General features: G+C 61.5%; 1 protein-coding gene across 4 annotated transcripts in view; it reads right to left on the bottom strand.

Annotated features, from left to right (window-relative positions):
• DSCAML1 (DS cell adhesion molecule like 1) overlaps window positions 1-21,769 on the bottom strand; it is a 125,522-nt gene that overhangs the window by 69,789 nt on the left and 33,964 nt on the right. The window contains exon 1 of one of the 4 annotated variants that reach the window (XM_053269796.1): window positions 1,220-1,250. The exons of the other annotated variants lie outside the window; for them this stretch is intronic. Within the exon in view, the coding sequence (XP_053125771.1) occupies window positions 1,220-1,235 (16 nt within the window). The 5' untranslated portion in view covers window positions 1,236-1,250. Of the gene's footprint in view, window positions 1-1,219; window positions 1,251-21,769 lie in introns of those variants that run through there. 4 annotated transcript variants of the gene reach the window in all.

The following is a 21,769-nucleotide window of genomic DNA, read 5'->3' as shown; positions in this document are numbered from 1 at the left end:
GCTTCTCCAAGCCCACCTTGCTGACAGTTGCTCAAGAGCTCCAAGGCGGAACCCCAGCCCCTGTGTGTGCTACAGAGCAACGGGTGTCCCTGTGAGCATGCGCAGAGTGCCTCTTCACCTTGAGGGGGGGTGGAACTCCGGGTGTGGCCATGCCCCCTCAAGGAGCCCAGCGGGCAGAAAGGAGGCCCTGCCTGCCATGGGAGCCCCACCAAGCCGGGCTGGGGCAAAAAGCAGCAGCAGCTGCAGGCCTTGCTCTGCTGGGCGGTGGCGGGGGGGGTGCAAGTGAAGAGACCCCTCCCCACCTTGCCTCTGGGCTCTGCACAAGGGGCTCTCCTGGAGACAGGCCCCACACTGCCCCTCGGCACTCCCCGGAGATCCGAGCCACCTGCGCACACACCCTCTGGGCGCCCAAGGCGAGCCGCGAGCACTTTGCTCCCCCCCCTCCCAGCACGTGGCCCTGCCAGCCCCGATGCAAGCACGACGGGGGCCGGGCCCAGGAACAGGCGGGGGGGCTCCTTGCTTGTGGCGAGGTTTGGACCTGGCTGGCCTCCAGTCTGGCTGGATCCCCGCCGCAGGCAAGCGGAGGGCAGAGCAGGCTGCGGCTCCCTCCCCAAACCCAGCCGCAATGACCCTTCCTGCTCCAGGAGGAGGTCCCTGCCCCAGCAAAGCAGCTGCCAGTCCCTGGTCAGGAGAAGAGCGCCCCCCCCCCCCGCGCACCAAGAAGGGGGCCGCCCCACTGGCAGCCACCACCCCAGACGAGGTCCAGCGAGAGACTCCCACCCCACTGACGGCACGGCCGCTCTGACAGGGGGCTGAGCTGCTCTCCGGCTCAGCGCCTCCCCAGAACACCCATGTCTGTCTGCCATCTCCAAGGTCCATTGCTCCCTCAGCCCGCTATAGGGCCCACCCAGGGCCCAGGCCTGCCCCTTCCTCCAGCCTGCACGGCTTCCTCCCAACCACAACACCGGGGGTGGCAGGGGGGCGCCCGGCCCTCCAGACCCAGCTCTTCCTGGCTGGCAAGTCCCCCTCAGTGGGGCACAGGCACCAAGTCTCCCCCACCCCGTTCACCGTGGGCCTCGCGGCACGTCTCTCTCGGCCCGTCCCCACGCAAGCCAGCGTCCCACACCCCAGAGAGAAGGCCGGCAGGCAGTGGGGCAGCCGGGCAAATCTGGGTCAGGTTTCAGCAGTAATTGATCAACGGCAGGCGTGGCTGGCTGACCTGTGGAGAGGAACATGATCTCTTCGAGACGAGCAGATGGGGAAGGGGCTCTTAATGCGCTCCAGGAAGTCCCTGCGTCATGGCTGCGTGCGTCAGCAAATGGCTCCCCGTGCTCTGGCCTCGCCGGGCCCCCCCCCAGCCACGGAGCGAGCAACAGGAGAGGAAGGGGAAGTCCGAGGCTGCTTCTTCTTCCAGGGCGGGGAGGTGGGGGGCAGCTGGCGGGGTCCTAGCCCAGACCACTGGCCATGTTCAAGGCCACCCAGAGGGAGGGCCCCTTGGCTTCGTGCCCGCTCCGCTCGGATGCTTGCCCTGGGAGCACCAGGCTGGCCCTGGATGGGACACCGGAGGCTAGTGTCAAATGACTCACTCGGGCCAACCCAGCGGCAACCCTAACCCTTTGGCGCTGCTGCCTTCTAGTCCAGCCTGTGGACCAGCTCCACGGACACACACGCCGCCGAGGCCAGAGAAAAAGCCCGCCCGGGCCCCTCCCACATCTGCTGTGACCATCAGCACCTGGGTTCCCATTGGCCCTCATGTGGCCCCCCTCCCAGCGGACCTCTGCCTCCGCCCCCCCCCCCCCCCGCAGGCACTGTCATCCCGGCCCCACAGCAGCAGGAGCAACCTTGCCGCCTCCCCCCCCCCCGGCCCTCCTCAAGTCGGCGGGCAGGTGGGCGCCTCCCACACCAGGCGGCACAAAATCCCCAGCTCTGGCCCCACAGGACGGCTGCAGCCCCCACAGGAGCGCCACTTGGGTGCCAAAGGGCAGGAGGAGGTCCTCCCCACAGAGAGAGGCGGAGAGCAGGAGGACCAGCCCGGGGGGCTTAAAAGGAGCCCCCCGGGCCTGCTGGTCAGCCTTGGAAACTGGGTTAAAATGGCTCTTTCCTACCTCTGATCTGCTTTGCGCTAAAAGCTCTCTGAGAGCGGCAGGTTTTCCCCGAGAATTTCCATGGCTAATCCCCTTGTGTGAGGTCTGATACCAGCCTCGTCCGTCCCTCCGTGGGACTTAGGAGGGATTACACAGCCTCCATCCAACAGCATGTGGGAGAAAAACGCTCCCTCAAATCAAATTTTACAGGAACCAACTATCTGAAAACAATCAAAGCACAAATCCAGAGCTCTCGAGCGGGAAGGGAGTCGCCAGCAGCCCCCAGGCCGATTAAGAAGAGCCCCCACCGCAGAGCACACGGGGAGCCCGGCTGGAGCAGGCAAGGCTAGAGGCACCCAGCTGCCAAACCGCACCGCCACGCAGGGGGGTGCGCACTCCCCCCCCACCTCACCTCACCCCCTTGCTGCGCTGCGGAAACCAACGGTGGGTGCTCAGGGCCGGCGCTGCAGAGAGCAGTGGGGGGCTGTCCCTGAGCCCAGGGGAGGCCAGGTGTGGGTGGCGGGGGGGGGGGGAGCAGAGCCCGCTGCTCACTGCTGCTCCCTGACGCCTCTGGGGTCACCACCAGCAGGCACAATCCGGTAGGCATCCTGGGCTCAGTCCCTCCGGCGACAGGTCCCCGGCGTCTGGGTGAATCAGGGGCTGCTGGTGCTCGGCTTCTGCCCAGTCCGTGTGGCAGCAAGGCCTGAGGAGGAGCACGGGGACCGGGGACCGGGGGGGGGGGGCTTTCTGAAGGGAAGGGAAGCCAGCACCGAAAGAGGCACTTTGCAGACCGCCCTGCAACCACACGGCAGGAGCTGCGCCGAGGCAGAGAGAGCCTTCAAAACGGACGTCCTCCACGAAGGGCCGCATTCTGACCTGGGCATCGTGTGGCGAGCCCAGGGGCTGCACAGGGGCTCCCCGGCAGAGCCCACTGCACACTCCCCACCATGTTGTGTGTGGGAATCGCAACTCTGGGGGGGGGCCCCTTTGCTTGGGAAGTGATGCCCTGCACAGTAAGGAGATCTTGCCACTGGCAGCGGGGTGGAGACAACAGAGCAGTCCCAGAATCCCTCCTGTGAGCAGAGCCATCGTTTTGAGAAAGTGGCGGGCTCAAGGTGACTCCTGAATGGTTGCAGCCTGCCCTGACGTTTGGAAAGGCACCGAGTGATGTTGCCAGCAAACACAGAAGCAAAAAGCACATCTTCATCGCGCCCCCAAGAAATGGCCCAGAGCAGCCTCGTCACAGCCGTCAAGGGCCACACTTGGCTGGTGCCGCTGCAGTAATAGAAATGTCACAGCCCTAACCTGGCTGTATCGATCCTGCGCGGCTGCCGGGATCTCTGTCCTGGGATTAATACGTCGGCGTCTCCAAGTGGGGGGGGATAGGTAAAGCCCATCTGACAGTTTCAATTAAGGGAGCGTGAAAAGCGATTTGCGTCAGAGACTCCGTCTTGCCTGGGAGAGCGGAGGGCAGCCCGAAGGCGGCCTGCCTGTACACTCGGATCTGGCTAAGTGAAGTGATCGGCTACACAAAGTGATGGCCAACAGACCGATGCCTCCTCGGCTGCCGGCTCGGACTGACGAAGCCCTCAGCCTCCTTCCCTTTGTCCGCCAGCTGCCTCGACGAGGATGCGATCTGACAGTCAGAAACGAGCTCTCGGGATGCTGTTCGCCGCGCTCGACACAACGCAGCAGCCGGAGCCGAGACACACCCCAGAAGCTGCAGCGGCGGCAGCAGGGGATGGGGAGAGCGGGGCCAAGCGGCAGGGCCGGGGTGGGCTGGGAGCAGCCCCAAGGGGGCAGAGCCAGAGGGCCAGGGAGGCCGGAAAGGGGCCCGCGGCCCACTCGCTTCCGAGGAAGCCATCCCCGGCTAACCCTCACGGGCTCTGCCCCGTCCTCCCCGTCCCCTGCTCGCTGGGTGCGTCTCGGCAGTCGGCATCTGCTGCTGCTGCTGCTGCCGCCTGAGCTTGGGCTTGCTCTCGAGGAAGCCGCTCGGGGGAAGGAGCCTCTCCCTCCCTCTCAGTGGAGCAGGGCTGCTCCCTTCCCTTCAGGAAGCCGCTCCCCACAGCAAGACCCTTTCCCCTGCTGGCAAGCCCCCGCCCGGAGCTGAAAAGCTGCTACTGAGTCAGACCCTCGGTCCATCTAGCTCGCATTGCCTACACAAACTGGCAGCAGCTTCTCCAAGAGAGACCCTTGGAGAAGAGAGGCAGGAGTCTCTCTCAGCCCCCCGATCTTGGAGATGCTGCCAGGGAGGGAACTTGGAATCTAGATGCTCTTCCCAGAGCGGCTCCATCATCCCCTCAGGGGAATCTCTTGCAGTGCTCACACTTCTAGTCTCCCATTCAGATGCAACCAGGGTAGACCCTGCTTAGCTAAGGGGACCAGTCCTGCTTGCTGCCAGAAGACCAGCTCTCCTCTCCTTCGCGACCTGCCACACCTGTTGGGCCCAGCACACACAAGGGGGTCGTGGTCAGGGCATTTCGGCCACGCCTGCTCAGGGGCCTCAGTCCCTGCCCTGGACCAGGTGAACATTTCAGGCCAGGGGTCCCCAGCAGCACCTCCGTCAGGAGGTCTTTGAGACAATGGAAGGGCTGATGGAGCTCCTTCACGGCCAGACTCCCCCCCTCCCCTGAATGCAACCACCTGTGCACCCCCTTCACCTAGCCAGGACCATCACCACGGCCCAGCACCCAGGGCCGCCCCCCCCGCCCCGCCCCTGAATTCCCCAAAGACAAAGCAGGGCAGCCGGGATAGGCCAGAACCAAAGACGGGCGGCAGATCACAGGCCGAGGCCCAGCCCACAGCTGGCTTCCCTCTCTCAGGGTGAGTTGGCTTCCTTCCTTCCGGCCCCACCCACCACGTGCCCCTCAGGGGACCATCCCCCCCCCGCAAGGCAAGTGACCTCCAGCAGCTGCTCTCGAGGCTGAATGCACTCCAGGCAGACTCAGAGGGCAGCAGCAGCCCCCTCCTCCAGACCAAGGGGAACAGCCCTGCCCCAAACACAGGCCCAACTCTGGGGGGCTGGCAGGCAGACAGAGCCCAATGCAGGGGGCGGGGGGGGCTTTGGAGGGAAAGAAGTGGCCTCTGTGGCCCCCACCTGCAGCCCTTCGAGCCCAGAGGAAACACAACCGAGGGGAGGCAGCCAAGCCCGGCCGAAGCCGCCTTGGGGAAGGCAAGCAGGCAGCTGAAGCACATGCTGCACCCAGGTTCCAAGCAGGCAGAGGTGGGCATATTCCCGTCAGCCGACCCCCCCCCCGCCACCGGCGGCCCATCTGCCTGGGGGAGTGAGGGGCCCGCAGAGTACCTGCCCCCCCCCCAGCAGTGCCTGCCACATGGTACGTTCCAAAGGCCTGGTCTTGCGCCAAGGCAGGGAGAGGGGGAGATGGCAGTGCCCCCCCCCCGCCCCAAGCTGGCTCTAGAAAGGAAGGGCACTCGGAAGGGCCGGGTGGGGGAGGCGCTCTGGAGGGGTGTCACCTGTCAAGCAGCATTGCAGCCCCGTCCATCTGCACCGCAGCCTAGAGGCGGAGGTTAAATATTCATGGGCTCTGCCTTGCGCATTAAGAGGCTCCTCCATCACAGACCTCGCTCTCTCTGAGCCCTGCTCTGAACATCCGCTCCTCGGACCACACCAGGAAAGAGGCACTTCTGGGCAGAGAAGCAGGCAGCACGGACTGGATCAGGCCCCTCCGCAGGCCACAAGGGAAAGCCAAGGCTCCTCAGAGGGTGGCCAGCACCCTTCGGCCTGCTCAGCTTCCTCGGGATAAGAACATAAGAACAGCCCTGCTGCTGGGTCAGGCCCACGCAGAGCCCACAGGCAAGAGGTGAAGGCAGGCCCTCCAACTCGTATTCAGAGGCAGACTCCCTCCGAGACGGGAGGTGGCCTCTAGCCCTCTGACTAGTAGCCAGTGAGAGACCTACCCTCCAGGAATATATCTAAACACCTCTTAAAGCCATGCAGGCTGGTGGCTGTCACCAGAGAATTCCTCTTGGCAGAGAATTCCATAGGCTGATGATCAGTGGTGTGAAAACGTACTTCCTTTTGTCAGTCCTAAACTTCTTGGCAATCCGTTTCATGGGATGACCCCCAGTTCTAGTGTTATGTATGCAAGGAGAAAAATTTCTCTCTATCAGCCTTTTCCATATCATGCATGACTTTATAGACCTCGATCAGGTTTCCCCGCAGTTGTCTTTTTTCTAAACTAAAAAGCCCCGGGTGTTGTAGCCTCGCCTCATAAGGAAGGTGCTCCAGGCCCCTGATCATCTTGGTTGCCCTCTTCTACACCTTTTCCAGTTCTATAATGTCCTTCTTAAGGTATGGTGACCAGAACTTCATGCACTATTCCAAATGTGGCCACACCATAGTTTTGTATAAGGATGTTATAAAATTAGCAGTTTTATTTTCAATTCCTTTCCTAATGATTCCAAGCATGGAATCATTCCTAATGACTCAGAGTTGGCCTTTATCACAGTGGCAACACAGTGAGTTGACACTTTCAACAAGCTTTCCACCATGACCCCAAGATCCCTCTCCTGGTCAGTCACCGACAGCTCAGATCCCATCAGCGTATATGTGAAATTGGGGTTTTTTGCCCCAATATGCATCACTTTACACATGCTTACATTGAACCACATTGGCCATTTTGTCACCCACTCCCCCAGTTTGGAGAGATCCTTTTGGAGCTCATCACAATCCGTTTTGGATTTCACTACCCAAAAGAGTTTGGTATCATCTGCAAATCTGGCCACTTCACTGCTTATCCCAACTCCTAGATCATTTATAAACCAATTAAAAAGCACCGGTCCAAGTACAGAACCCTAGGGAACACCACTTCCCACTTCCTTCCATTTAGATAATTCTCCATTTGTTCCCACCCTCTGTTTCCTGTCCTTCAACCAGTTAGCAATCCACACATGTACTTGTCCCCTTATCCCATGACTGCTAAGTTTCCTCAAGAGTCTTTGATGAAGAACTTTGTCAAAAGCATTTTGGAAGTCCAGATGTACTATGTCAATTGGATCACCTTGATTCACACGGATGCTGACACTCTCAAAGAACTCCAAAAGGTTGGTGAGGCAAGATTTACTTTTGCAGAAGCCATGCTGGTTCTCCCTCAGCAGGGCCTGTTTTCTTAACAATTTCATCCTTGAGAAGGCTTTCCACCAATTTGCCCACAGCAGATGTTGAGCTAACTGGCCTATAGTTCCCCGGACCCCCCACCCACCCACCCACCCCGTCACCGATTCCTTTCTGAAAATCAGTGTTACATGGGCTGCTTTCCAGTCCTCTGGCACAGAGCCTGATTCAGGGGCGTAGCAAGCTGGGAGTGGGCCCAGAGATGAGATTTTAACCCCCCCACCCACCCCCCAAAAGTCCAGGGCCTCCACCCCCCCCCCCAGGCTCCCAAGGACTGAGGTCTGACATTCCACAGTCAGTCTGCTGCCTGGAAATACATTTCACTGAACACCCAACGCGCCCCCCCCCCCCCAATACAGAGCGGTAGAGATCCTCGGAGTGCCAGATGTCTGCGCTGCTTTTCGTGCCTAGAACACACTAGCCACACCCGTGACTGAAAGGGGCTCCTCGCTGCTGCGGCTGCGGCTGCAGCTCAACCAGCCAAGGAGGCCTCCCCCCCCCTCCCTCCCCCTCCTCAGCCTCCCCGGGAGGCTCTGAAGGCCTCTGACCCCCCCCTCCTCCTCCGGAGTGACGGGGGGGGGTGCTGCGTCCACACGGGGGGGGGGCAGCCTGACCCTGAGGTTGCCAGTTACTGGGCAGCAGTTCACACGCAGGACAAACACCCCGAGAGCCGAGCACCCCACACAGGCGCCACAGTCCTCACTCAGACGACTTGAGCAGAAGTGCCTTTCGGAGTCATAATCCATGCAGGAAGGAACTGATGTAGAATGGAATGGAATAGAAGTTTGTTCCAGAAGCTTTTGTAATGCTCCGCCATGAAACAAGCCACTTTTAGGCCTCTTTAGGTCGTTTTCGCTTTTAAAGCCAGCCAGTTTTCCAGTCTGTTTTACATTAAATATTCAGAGTCTTCTCAGACTCCCCCCCCCCCCCGCCCCATATCCAAGCCCCATGGCAAGCAGGTCCCTATATATCCGCGGGGGGGGGCCCAAAAAGGAGGAATCCACATCCTACCTGGCAAGGGCTGGGCTGGCTGCGGAGGGCGGGGCAGGGGGGCCCCTCCGGCGGCCTCCTCCCGCTGGCTTGAGGCCTGCCGGCCTACTCGAGTCCAGGCTTCAGCGAGGCCTACTCCGAGGAGGCCTCTCCGGAAGCCCCGCCCACCCGCCAATCAGCTGAAAGGCGGGAGAAGAGAAGGCGGGGCTCCGGGGCTGCAGGCCAGGAGGGCCAACCAGCAGGAGGGAGGAGGGCCGAGGGGGCAAGGGGCGGGGCGGGGCAGTGGGGAGCCCCGTGAGGGGGGGGGCCCCCACTCCCCCCCCCGCCTCACCCCAATTCTGCCCATGGCCTGATTATGGGGATAAGTGATGGTTGCTGGCAGATCTGGGCAGGAGGTGGTGACGCCCCACAGCCTGGATGGCCTCGTGGAGGGGAGGTCTTGTCCGTGGCTACCAGTCGCAGGGCCACCTGCAGCCTCAGAGGGCAGGCTGGCTCCGAGGGCCAGTGGCAGGGGAGTCAGGGCAGGGGAGGCGAGGCCCGGCCCCTCCCCGCGCCTGCCTCTGTGGCTTCCAGCAGCGGCATCGGGGGGCGGGGGGGCACCGTGTGAAAGAGGAGGCTGGGCGAGATGGGCCTCCTGCTCCTTGCGGGGCCTGACCCAGCAGCAGGGCTCCCCTGAGGCTCTTCCCCGGCAGCTGGGAAGCCTGGCAGGGCCAGCACGGGGGGGGGGGGCCCAGACTCCGCAGTCCCGGCACAGCCCCACACCCACGGAGGGCTCCCCGCCAGCACTGCCTGGACCCACCACGCCTAGCAGCGGGTCACGGGGAAGGTCGCCTCTCCCTCCTCCGACAGCACGGGGGACCCTCCCGGCCCACCCGCCCGCCCTGCCATGCCAGCAGCGTGCAAGGACGAAGGCTTGCCCCATGCCGCCGAGGTGGCTGCCCACAACCGAAAGGCGGGCATGGGGCACCAGGCCGGCAGGTGGGAGGGAGCGAGAGCCAGCCTCTGCCACGGGGCCTCTGCCTTTTGCCTGCAGTGCAGGCGCTCAAGCCAGCCCCTCAGAGTCTCTCGAAAGGGGGACGGCTCCACCTCCACTCGCTTGCTGCTCAGTCCACCTGCTGCAATGCCCCTCGCCCCCCGCTGATGCCTCCTCCATGGCCAGCTGCTGAAGAACCCTGTTTGTGTCTCAGGCTCCTCCAGGTTGGCCTGAAAGGCTGCACTCCTGCCGCTACAGCTGAGCTGCTCACGCACCACCCAGGATGCAACGGGAGGGTTTGGGACACCTGCATCCCTTGGGGTGGGGAGCTCAAGAGCGGCCCCACAGGAGGCTGAAGGGCCAGAGCATCCACCAGCTCCATCTAGAGGGGCAGCTGCCCTCACGGGGAGGGGCCGGGGGGGGCATCATTCCCCAACCATCTCCTCCATCCCAAGGGGGCAGGGGCCAGTGCCTTGGAGTCACACAATCACTCCCTCTTCTCTTGAGGGTTTCCTATCACATTTCCATGAGTGCAGAAATGTCCACAAACACCAGGGCGGTCCCACCCTCTCTGCTGATTGGATCCTCCCAGAACAGAACAATTTGTTATGGGGCAGCTAAGAAATAAAGATGGTGGTAGTGGTGGTGGAAGATTAATCCACACACACCCCATGGACACAGCAGCCAAGACCCAACCGCTTGTCTAAAGCTGCCTCCAAAATTCATGGCGGACGGGAGACTCGAACCAGGGAGGTCCCAACCCGCAGAGCAGTTCTTTCCCAGAATGCTGCATCTGCTCTCTTAACTGGCATCATCACCCAGCCAATCATATCCCTGTCTATCTGCCCCCACAAGCACAGACAGCCCTGCCTTGTGGGGGGCATGGACTCAATGGCCCCCTTCACAGTCCCATCTATGAGCCTGTCCCAGCAGAGCCCAAAGAGCCGGCCTCTTCCCTGTGGAGAGCAGCACCAGGGGCTGCAGCTGGGGGCCTCTGGAGCAGACAGCAGCCGTGACCTTGGGGGTCGCTGGGCGGTTTGCTCCATTTCATCTCTGCTTCCCTGACCTTCAGTCCCCCATGAAAAGCCTTCCGCACCCGACTGGGGGAGAAAAGGAGGAAAACGCGTGAAAAGAAAAGAAAACACACCTTCTGGCAAAACCCAGAGCACCACTTAGACAACATCTTTACCCACTCCATTATTTATATCACAACTGAAACATTTATTTCTTCGCTGCAACTACTGAGCACCCGGCCTTCCTGCCGAGGCAGAGCTGCGAGATGCCGGACCATCAGATCCCATCACTGTGCAGAGGAGGCAGAGTGACTGCGAGGAGGGGCGGGCAGAGGAGGAGGAGGAGGAGGAGGCACACAGACCACCTGAGGCAAGCCAAGGCCTCTGCACACTGAGCTGTTCACACCTTTGCCAGAACATGGCAGCCACCACCAGAGCCCAGCAGCAGCATCTGCCGTGAGGAAGGCTGAAGGCAGGAGGACAGGCCGGGAGAGCAAGAAAAACCTGGCCTCCAGGGAGCCTCCTGGAAGGGTGACGGAGGTCCCCAACGGGGAGAGCAGCAGCTCAGGATCTGCATGCTGGAGCCCACGCAGTGGTGGCCCAGGAGACAGCCAGGACCTCCAGGCAGAGCCACTGTCGGCCAAGAGGAAGGAAGCTCACACCTGGACACGCCTGGGCAAAGGACCACAACAGTCCCTGGCTTCCTCGCATGCCTGGGTGGGCCTCCACATGGGAAGCTGCTGGGAGCGGGCCGTGATGCAAACAGGTGGCTCTCTTTAGGACACTTCGGGCTGAGAAGGGGGCTTGCAGGCCTGTATGGTCATGAAGGCCAAGCTTGGCTCCCCATGGCTGCCACAGTTGCATCTGACTAGCCACCCGGCCACCAAGTGTCGTCCCCCCCCCCGTGGCAGGAAGTGGGGGAGTCTCTGGACCTGCCATGGGCAATCCCCTGCCACTGCTCACTTCCTGGACCCCTTTGGCCAGTGGCTACACAATGCAGCGGCCACAAAACTGGTCCCAGGCAGACTTTGGGAGACATTGCCCTCCTTTGGGGAGAGGCTGAAAGAGAGACGTGCAGAGCGGCTTGGAGGAGACGGGTCTCCCAGACCAGGAACACCCCACTTCCATCTCCCGTCCTCTTTGTCCGCAGCATCACAGCCCAGGCACCAAGCTCCTCTCTCGGGAGCCCAGGGCAGGGGTGGCCCAGGCCCCCTTCACGCCTGACCAGCTCTCTCCGGAGCGCCAAGCGGCAGGATCTGCGCCTCCAGCTTCTGGGAAAGGGCTGTTTGTGCCCGGGAGAGGGAGAGCCCCTGCCCTGGGAGGATCAGCAAGGCCAAGCCTCTGTGGAGCTGGACCCGGAGGAGTGCCTGGGCAGAGCAGACCCCCCTGGGTGGACCTCCTTCCTGGGCCAAGCACCAGCCCCGGGCTGCTGGGAAGGAGCCCAGGCAAGACAGAAGCCCAGAGCGTGGGCACCGGAGGGGCCTCTGTGCCTGCCAGCTGCCAAGACTCAGGGGTGCCCTCCACAAGCGCTGGGGAGCGGGCAGGGCAAGGGGGCACACGGGCTGCTGCGGAGGGGGCAGAGGCCGCCCCTTCCTACCTCCCCAGACGGCACGGGGCGCCTCAGTGTAGGTGGCCCTTGAGGCAGCATAAAGTGATTACAGAGGGATTAGGCTCAGGATTCCTCCAGGCCCTGTCAGGTTCATCGATTCCAGTTAATCAATACACTGATCAATCATTTGCTGCTAGTCATTTAATTCCAAGGAGGTACAGACACAGTTCCAGGCATCAGCTGCGTTGCAAGTGGTGTAGGGAGCCTGGGCCCACGGCAGAGCTAGAAGGGTGCCCGCCCCCCACGGACTGACTACCCCACGAGAAGGAAAGGGGGCAAGGAGCTGTGTGAAGCTGCAGTCACAATCACAAAGCCCTCCCAGCAACGGAAAGGGCCTGGCCAGAAGTCCAGACCCCCCAACGTAGAGCGTGGTTAAGAAACCCACCCAGCCCCATGCGCCAGGGGGAGCAAACTCCCCAACATCCCTGCTCCTGGGCACGCTGTTTAACCCCCAGCCCGGCCCCAAAGCGAAGCCTTTCCAAGCACAGGGGCCCTGCCGGACCCCTCCCAGTCAGGTCTGCCAAGCCATGGAGAGCAGCAGCGGTGACCTCCAGAGCTTCTCCCCTCAGCCTTAACCCGGCTCAGCGGCCCCTTGCAGGGAAGTCGCCAAAGGCCGGCAGAACTCCAGGCCAGGGCGGCGGGGGCGGGGGGGGCTCTCCAGGCAGCTCTCGCCGCACCCGCTGCTCTCACGGGACGAGGTGCTGGGAAGGGGCAGCTGCTGGGTTTCCATCCGCTCCGGGCAGGGAAGTGGGCTGAGGCTGCGGGCGGAATCCCTGCACTAAGCCCCCCGCCCGCCAGCCCGCCGGAAGCCCGCCGACTGCTCAGGCCGGCGCCTTTAATAAGGCAGCTCACAGCAATGCCTTTAGACTCATCCCTGACAAGCTGCAGCTGCAGCTACAAGCTCGCCAGTTCAACAGGGGGATTAGTGGGCCTTGTAATACAGCAGGCGGCGTTTGCTTGGCACGAGGTCAGCCTGACGCCGCCGCTGTGCTGCTCCCCCTCCTGGCTCCGCTTGGCCTCCGAGATCCACCTGCCAGGACTCCTTGGGCCCCCTGCCCAGCAGCCAGAGCCAGGCCCACCTCGCCTCCCCACCCGCTGGGCCCTGGCTCCAGCCACCCCCCCCCCCCGCGGGCCAAGCAGGGGCTCTGTGCTCTAGAGGCGCCCCAGCCCCACCCCTCCCCTTTGCAGCAGAGAAGGGCGTCCTCCTCCACCGGCCTGCTTTCGGGCAAGGCACAGGTCAGCCGCAGAGGCCGGCCAGCGGCTGCAGCACCCCCCACACCAAGGGCCCATCCACCCCCCACCCCCGCCAGCCGTCTCCATTGGCATGCAGGGAGTGGGTGGCCCACGGGAAGCAAGGGGGTCTGGGGGTGGGGGGCGGAAGAAGGAGCGCCCCAGCTCCTCCTCTCCCCATGCCCCGGGCAGCAACCCACTCCCCTGCCCCACAGACAACAGAGTGGTGATGGAGGCCGACTGCAAGGACCCTGGTAGGGCTGGAAGGAAAGGGCTCAGCCAGGCCACCTGGCTGCAAAAATCTGAGCAAAAACACACGCGTGGGGCACCAGATCACTTTCCTGCAAGGTCAGTAGGCAGCTGCCTCGGCCAGCACGGGGGGGGGGAGGGAGGGAGGGAGGGAGGGGTCTCCCCGCTGCCTCAAGGGCTGCCTCTGCCCACAGACTGCAGGGGCAAAGCCCAGGCGAGCGCCAGAGGCCAGGCATCAGGGGAGCGCAAGGAGAGGGGCGCAGCAACAGCCCCACCCCGGGCATGGCCACCTTCCACACACTTGGGAGCGGGTCTGGGGGCATTTCTGGGAGGTCAGCCAAGGAGACCTTTCAGGCAGCCGGTCTCTTCAGCAGCCAGGATGCGGGAAGGGTGCCAACTGGGCCGCCATGGACGGAACAGGGCTCCCCTACACCGAAGAGGCTGCAGAGCGAAAGACCCACCTCCTGCTGCCAGGAGCAGGCTGAGCTGCTGTGCCCCTTCCACTGAGGACACCGGGCCACCGAGGCAGCAGGCCTTGCCCCCCCCCCAGGAGCTGCCCCAGTGAGGCCCATCACTGTCTCCCCGCAGCCTCCCAGGACCTCAGGAGCTGGCGCGGTCGGTCCAGGCCCAAGAGGCAGTGCCCACCCTGAGGCATCCCCCGGGAGCAGGGAGGTCACGGTGGGGCCCTCCGGCCGCGGAGGGGGCCCAGGGCAGGCCCAGGGCAGGCCCTGGCGACTTCATGCCAAACCCCACCACCAGCCACCAAGGAGGGGGTCGAAGCACCACAAGGACACCCGGAGCCCTGCAAGGGAGCCCCTTCCTTGCCCAAGGCCAGGGGGCCCTTCCCCCCCCACTTGCTGCACCGCCGGGCCTGACCTCGCAGCACACACCCCTGCTCCGCCCCCCAGAGGCCACAGCACCCTCCAGACCCCAAGGAGAGCGAAGCCGGCAGGACAGGCATGGCCCCTGCAGCAGGCGAGGGGCAGATCACACGCCTCCTTGCCGCACAGGTGCAGCACAACACAAAGCCCCTTCCCCGAAGCAAGAACGTGGTGAGGACCTTGAGCCCTGGGGGCCAGAGAAGGGGCCAGCCGCAGCAGCAGCAGCAGTGGACCATGGGGGCTGGAGTCCCCAGCCCCGCTCAGCCCCGCCGGCAAAGTCGGAGGCCTTGTTCAGAGCCACCACCACTGCTGCAGCTGATGGATCCGGTCCTGGTGGCACCAGCAGCAGCAGGCTCTCTTCAGGCGCGTGCAGCAGCCTACAATCCTCCGCCAGGCTGAAATACAGCAGCGGGAAGCCCCCAACTGTTCCCCATGCTGCATTTAATCTTAATAACATTTCATCTTGGCTGGCAAGCCCATGTAATGCGGTTTAAAAGCCCCGACTGCCCCGACACCCTCGCCGAGAGGAACAAAAAGGCTCTCTCCTCCCGTCTAATACATTTGCTAAGGTCACCGCTTTAAACCCTCTGCCTGTATCTCACTTGCCAAGCCGGGCGGCTGCTTTATGCTGCCGCGCAGATGAAACTGCAGGAGCTTCTCGGGACCCACTCCGGGTTTTGACTACAGAAAGCTGGCTGGCACTCCCCGCCTCCATTCTCTGGTGGAATCTCCCGCTTGGAGGAGGAGAGTGAGGACCGGTGGCCTTTCTTTCTGGCAATGGGGAGGCACTGGAGGGGGCTTTTCAGGTTACTTCTCCGCAGAGCCAGAGGCTTGAACGTCACACTTCCATGGCAGAGCCGACAAGCGCCTTCTGGAGCTGCTGCTGCTTCCTTTTCAAAGAGCAATGAAGGGACAGACATTTACAAGTAAAATGGAGAAGAAAAAGGCCTCAAGAGGTCACCCAAAAGCAGAGGAGCCAGCCATCGGCAGGGGCCATGCATTCCTCTGCCCAGGGACGCAGACAGGCCCGCTCCTTCCTTGAGAAAGAGGATCTTTTCCTCGGCCTTACAATTAGGCATCCTAAGACCAGCTTCCGGCCACAGAAACCCATTTCCTCTTTTCTCGCTTCTCACGGCTGTAGGAGTCTCCCCAGCCAGACAGGAAGGACCTTCGAAGTTTGCTCAGACAACGAGGTCTCTGAAATATCAGAAACAAGCTTTTGAATTACACAGAACACCTCTGTGGGCTCTTGCATTCACAGATACAATGGCAGAGACTCCTCAACTGCGGGGCCAGCATTGCTGCTCCCATCCTGAGTGGCAGCTGCTGCCGGCTGGCCTACCCCAAGCCCTTCAGCCCAAAGGGCTCCTGCCCCGCTGAAGCCAGAAGGCAGCCTCCACACAGAGCATGGGCTTCGCTGGAGAGCTCAGCAGGGCAACAGGTGCGCCTAACTGCTCCACACCAGCCAGCTAAAGGAGAAGAGCCACTTGGCCGGGGTTTCCACCCCAGAGCCGCCCCGGTTCTGGGACCCCGGTGGCCAGCACCCCGGGGCTGAGCCTCTTGCGTCCTCCTGGCCTGCTTGGCGGGCACCAGGAGGAGGACCTGGGGTGGGGTGGAGGGTTCTGCATGCACCAAAGAGCTGCACCAACCACCGACAGCCACCTCGGCTGCGTTAACCTACACAGAAGACACACATGCGATGCTTCTACTGGGAAGCAGATGCTTCTGCCACGCATGAAAACACAATTGCTTCGTCCTGGGGAGAGGGCTTGCTGGGGGAGAAGAGGGATGCTGGCAAGATGGTGGAGCTGGTAAGCAAATTCGGCAGAGACCTTCCGAGTCTAGGCGGCCAGCTCCCCAGCGGCAGCCATGCCGGAGCAGTGAGGAGGAAGCGGGCGCCCTCAGCAGCCGCATCTCCCACACGAGCCCCTGGCGAGAGAGAGTGGGGTGGGCTGCGGCAGGGCCCTCAGGAGGCTGCCTGGCAAAGGGCCGTGCTGGGTGTGAGGCAGGCCGCGCCCCTGCAGCCCGACCCCACACCAAGCCCCACTGGCAGCAGAAGAGGCCAAGAGCAGAGCTTTGGGGGCAGCTGGGCTGAAATGGTCCCTACAAATCCCCGGTTTGCGCCACACAATGAGTCGAGTCGCACGATCGGTGAGACCCGCCTTCAGAGGGTTTGCGGGGAGAGCGGGCTTAGCCAGACAGCCCAGGGAGGGCGGGTTGACCGCCCACACGACTGCCGGCTCCATCACGGAGCTGGCAGGGGCTGTGGGGATCGGGCGCTGGAAGTTCCAGGGTGCCCCACGTGAGCGTGCGGGGCATCCTGGAGAGACCCCCGGGGACGGGAGGCTTCTTTCAGCCTCCCGCTGGGGGTCTCCTCGTGTGTTGCATAGAGACGCGATGCGGAGCCCGGCGTGGCAATACACTATCAAAAAGATGGGGCTAGTGGAGCAGTCCCTCCACTAACCTCGGCTGTGGGGCAGGGGAATTAGGAGGGTTCGCTGCCAGGACGGTTGGCAAAAAGATTGCACACTTCACCTGTGCATCGATCTCCTTGGGGTAGAAGCCAAAGGCCTGGCAGATCAGGGTCTCCAAGCCATCATAGCCTGCCTTGCGTCTCACCTTCACTGCTGGGGGCTCATTCTCTGACAGACCTTCCTTCCCATACTCCAAGAACTTTTGCAGCTCCTCAATGTATAGATTCTCTAGGTGGAACTTAATGATCTGGGAACTGGCCAAGTCAGTGTTCAACTTCCTCTGGGCCATTTGTGCTTGGATATCGACTGCTGTCCAGGTGAGGGTCTCTTTGTCAAAACTGATGAAGTCTCTTCTGTTGTAGCCATCCTGGTAATACCCCACTCTCCTCCCATCCTGGTGCAGCTCACAGCCACTCACTCTCTGCAGAATGTGAAGCCCTCCACTTTGGTTGTAGTACTTCTGAAGGTTCATCAGGTCCCGTTTTAACCATGGTTCATCATTCAGTGCCCGCTGGGTGAGCAAGTCCCAGTAATGAGGACTGTCCTCTTCTAAGTTCTTCATCCAGGAGGCTCGAGGCACAATCCTCCTTGTGTTGCTATCACAGAAACTAGCAAGATAACCCTCCAGATTTGCCACACTGAATAAGATGGGCTGCTCCTGGCCAGCTCCAAGGCTGGTGTGTAAATGAAGAGCAAGGAGTGTGTGACACACAGAGCCATCACAGTCCCGCTGAAACAAGAGGAAAGCTCTACCCAGAAGCAAGAGGCTCCACCAAACCAGACCCATCTCTGCTGGATTTTCCCCCCCCCCATGTTTATTTTATTAACATATTTTTATGCTGCCCAAACCTTACGGGTTTGGGTAGTAAGAATGCAAGCAGCTGGTGGTGGTGAAGGAGGCGGTCATTTCATTTCCTTGCACATTTTGTGGGGTCCAGAGTATTTTTCAGGGGGAGTGGGGAGCGGTGCTGTCTCGTTCTTAACTTCAAAACGTCAGCTCCGGCTGCTCCAGCAGGAAAGAGGCAGCTGCTTTGGAAAGCCAGGCTGAGAAGGTGGTTGCAGAGGCAAGCCAGCAGTTCAGGGGTCAGGAGGAGGGAAGCGGAAAGAGCCGCCCTCCTCCTCCTCCTCCTCCTCCTCCTCCTCCTCCTCCTCCCTTGCAGCTGGCACCAGGGGCTCCAGAGGCCTGGGCTTCCGGCCGCCCTCAGGCCCTGCCTCCCTTCTCCCCGCCTCTCGCTCCAGTCCCAAGCAACAGAAGCACTCGCGCCATATCAACCATCGCCATTTTTCTCCTGCTACCCACGTCTCCCTGGAGAGCCACCAACCAATTCCTCTTTGAGGCACAGGGTTGTCCACCCGCCCTGGCCCTTCTAGACGCGGAGTTGTGGAGCAAAACGTGCAGTCACTCTTCTGCTCAGAAAGTATTTTCACGCCAATTGACAGACTAGGCAAATTAGGCACCCGGATTTGGGAAGCCAGAATATGGCCACCCTACCCCACCTGCACTTGCCGTGCTGAACCGACTCCCTCCACATGCTGTATGTGGCAAGGCCGGGCGTTGCTCTCTCACAGCTCAGCCATCCCACCCTGCTCCAGGGAAAGAGTTGCAAGAAACCAGCTGCTGGATTTGAGCTGGTGAACCGGACAAAGAAGCTGTTGAGCGAAGACCAGAAGAGCCAGCCAAGTCCCCCCGCCCAGGGAGAAGCCTCCAGCCTCCTAGGGCACCATGTCTCTCTGCCACCTCCTGCCAACCCTCCCAAGTGCAGAGAACCAGCAGCCTCCCCACCCCCCCACACCACCATCACGTAAGCGAATGGGACTCCGTAGCCGCCTCGAGCCCGTGCAGGGGCTGATGAGGGCAGGAGAGAGGCACAGCTGTGACGCGGGACGGGCCTGCTCCGTCCTCTCCAGCCCAGCCCTCTGCAGGAGCCTCTTGCTGAGAGGCAGTGCCCAGGAGGCGGCTCCGGACTCCGCAGCCAGACCCGCAGGGATCGGGCTCTGCCACTTGCTTGCTGATGCTGAGTCGTGCCAGCCTTCCTCCTCTGCCAGGCAGCCCACCCAGGCCTTGGGGTGGCGGAAGCCCCCTGCCCTGGCGGCAGCAGGACGGAGGAAGCAGGTCCCTCTGCCTGTCCCCACTCCAGCCGAGCCACCGGAACCCTCTGGCCAGGCAGCTTCCAGACACAGCCCATGCATTATTGAGAGCCCGGCTTCCTCAATATTGATGCTAAAAGCACACGCGGAGTGCTGCTGAGGCCTTGCTCCTCCCACTGGCTTTTCACGCCGCAAGGAGTCCCATTCCCAAAGACCCATGGTGCGCGGGGGGGGGGGGCGGGGGGCAATGCCCCCACCTGACAAGCAGCCACCAGTAAAGGTGGCCCCCTCCTCTCCCCCACCACTTAACAGCTCCGCCCCACCCCACGCAGCCCACTGGAGGCCCTGCAAGCTCAGAAGCTTCACCAGACAGGACTGGCAGGGCACTGCCTGGATGTTCCTCCTGCCCCCCCCCCATCTGAACCTAATTCAAGGGGGTTGTTTTTTCCCTTTTGAAAAAGGGTTGCTTTGTACGTATGCAAATGTATGCAGCTCAGTTCACCAGCAGCCAAGGGCAGGCCAGTACGCAGAAAGGAGGTCTCTGCGGCCCCAGGAATAGGAGGGGGCCCGAAGGAGAAGCAAACCAGCTCCGCGGTCCTCCTCCTGGGCCCTCACTGCCTGCAGGCGGCGAGGGCAAGCAGGAGTTCTCCTCTCCCCGTGCCCCACTCAGCTTCCTCCTCCTCCTCCTCCAGCAGCCGCACCTCAAAGTGCTCCTGTCACGTTCTGCCCACTTTGGGAGATGACGAGGAAGCTCACCAGGGACTTTTCAATCTGCCAGCAGCCTCCGTCTTCTCTGTGGGATGTGAGAGAGTCCAAAACAAGCCCACCAAAGCCGCCGATGGGCTCAGCCCTTCTCCAGGGAATTCCAGTCCAGCAGCTTCCAGCACCCAGAGGTGGCCACACTGGCTACACTCAGTTCATCATCCGGGCCATCCCCATAAAGTCCTCTTTCCCCTTTCCCCAGCCTGTCAGCAGGCCCTTTATGGCTGCTTTATGGCGGCCGTCAAACAATCCACTTGTTCCCTCTCGTTTACACTGTTCCCTGGAGAGAACAACAGTTCAATGGGTTAAAATCGCTGGAGAAACACCCTCCTGGTGGAACATCAATAAGTGCATATTAAGGGTCCAGAAGTGAGCCATAAACGTCACCTCGGCCGCTCGCCTCATACATCACGTAGCCAGAGAGAGTTCAGCAGCAGCAGCAGCAGCAGCCACAAACCAGCCCGCCATGCCAGGGCAGCCAGGCGGGGGCCACTGGCCACCAACACCCCAGGGCCTTTCCTCAGTCTCCCCGTCAGTACTGGCCAAGTGACTGCCCCGAGCCCTGCCCCCCCCAGTGCTGCTGGTGTGCTCAGGTATGTGCCCTGGCACCCCAGGTCAGCCCCTCCATCACTCGCCAGGCAAGTGAGGCCCCCCCCCCGCCAAGGGCAACCTTGATAAACCTCAGCGCAGCAGGCGGGCGGGGGAAGGAGGGACATGGCGGCTGGTTGCTCCTCGGGGGGGGAGGCTGCTTCCATGCCATGAGATTAAACAAAACACACATTCACAGCGGGGGGGGGCGGCAGGCACACCAGGAGCGCTTCATGCTGTGGAAGGAAAGCCAGTCCAGGGGGCAAAGGGAGGCTCCAGACACAGAGCTGGGCGTTTCAGACCAAAAGGAGGCGGCACAGACCCACATGTCTTCAAAGGAGACACAAGCACACAAAAGTCCCTCTGGGCCTCCTATAGCTGTTGGGGGAAGGTGATCAACTCCCCCTGCAAAGATGACCTCCCACTGCGATTGTCTCTTCAGCTGTGTCCATTTGGGGCTAAAAAGAGTAGGAGAGATTATGAAGATAGGGGGCTGCCCCATGCCCAGGCAAACTCTTTGCTCCATTGAGTTTAGCAGCACTGGCTCTACTGACCGGCACTCCAAAGCCTGCCTTTCCCCACCCTCCGACCCGGAGATGCTGCCAGCGATTGAACCTAGAGATCTTCTGAACGCAAAGATCTATGGAGCTAAAACTAGCTAAACGTCATTTAGCTCCAAAACTATGGAGCTAAAGTCCCTCCCCATGGTTTTCCTAGAGTCAACGGGGCTTTCCAGATGGCACCTTGAAATTGCTTCACTACATCTAGGCTTTCAATCCATTCATACGATCTGAACGAATTGCACTTTGTAAACAAATTACTTGTTTATCTTTAAAAGAACAATGGTAGCTTCTGCTTATTCCCCCCCACGCCATAGGCCTTACCACTCGATCAGGGTCTGTTTTGGGCAACAGAGGTTTGAAAGGCTGTTGTGGTAGACTCAGCCTAAAGCACAAAAGTCTGCTTGGTGGCAGCGGTTCAACTGGTAGTCTTCAGGGCGATCCGTGCCTCATGTTAGCAGCAGGGAAGATCCGCCAGACCAACCACTGCTCATTCCCACGAGACGCGCTCCCGGAGGTGGTGGTGTGTCCCTGTGAGATGCTGCAAAATGTGTGCACAGGTTGAGGGGGTGACAGCAGGAGAGTTCTGTGGGCCCCAGCAGAAAGGCAGACTTCCGCCAAGGCAGAGATAGTCTCTCTGGAGGAGAACAGCAGCCACAGGCCCGGCCACCATCATCCATTTGCTCTGCACTAGACGGGACTCTACCCCGAGGGATGCCACCAGCACCCAGGACCTTGTGAAAAGCTCTGATACAAGCCCAGCTCAGAAGCTGCCAAACACCAAGGTCAGATCCCCAAAGCTGCAGGCAAGAGGCTCCTGGCCAGGGATCGGCCAAGGCCTCCCACGGAGCATGGGTCAAGCGGCGGAACCCGTCTGGAGAGGGCTCAGTGGTGCAGTCCCTGCTGTGCACTCAGAAGGTCCCAGCAGGCTTGGCCCCGGCAGCAGCACCTTTGGAGAGGGCTGGGAAAGGCCCTTTTCTGCCTGAGAGACTGGAGAGTTGCTGGCAGCCAGACAAGACTGCGTGAGACAAGCCAAGGCAGGTCTGGCTCGGGACAAAGCTGCCTCCCCTGGCCCTAAACCAGCAGCACACGCTCCCTGCTGGAAGAAGAGCATCTCCTCCTCCGTTGGTTTTT

This window comes from Hemicordylus capensis, chromosome 8 (assembly GCF_027244095.1).
Source record: "Hemicordylus capensis ecotype Gifberg chromosome 8, rHemCap1.1.pri, whole genome shotgun sequence".
NCBI lineage: Eukaryota > Metazoa > Chordata > Lepidosauria > Squamata > Cordylidae > Hemicordylus > Hemicordylus capensis.
The sequence above is the reverse complement of the archived record's forward strand: the minus strand, read 5'-3'. Positions and strand labels throughout refer to the sequence as shown.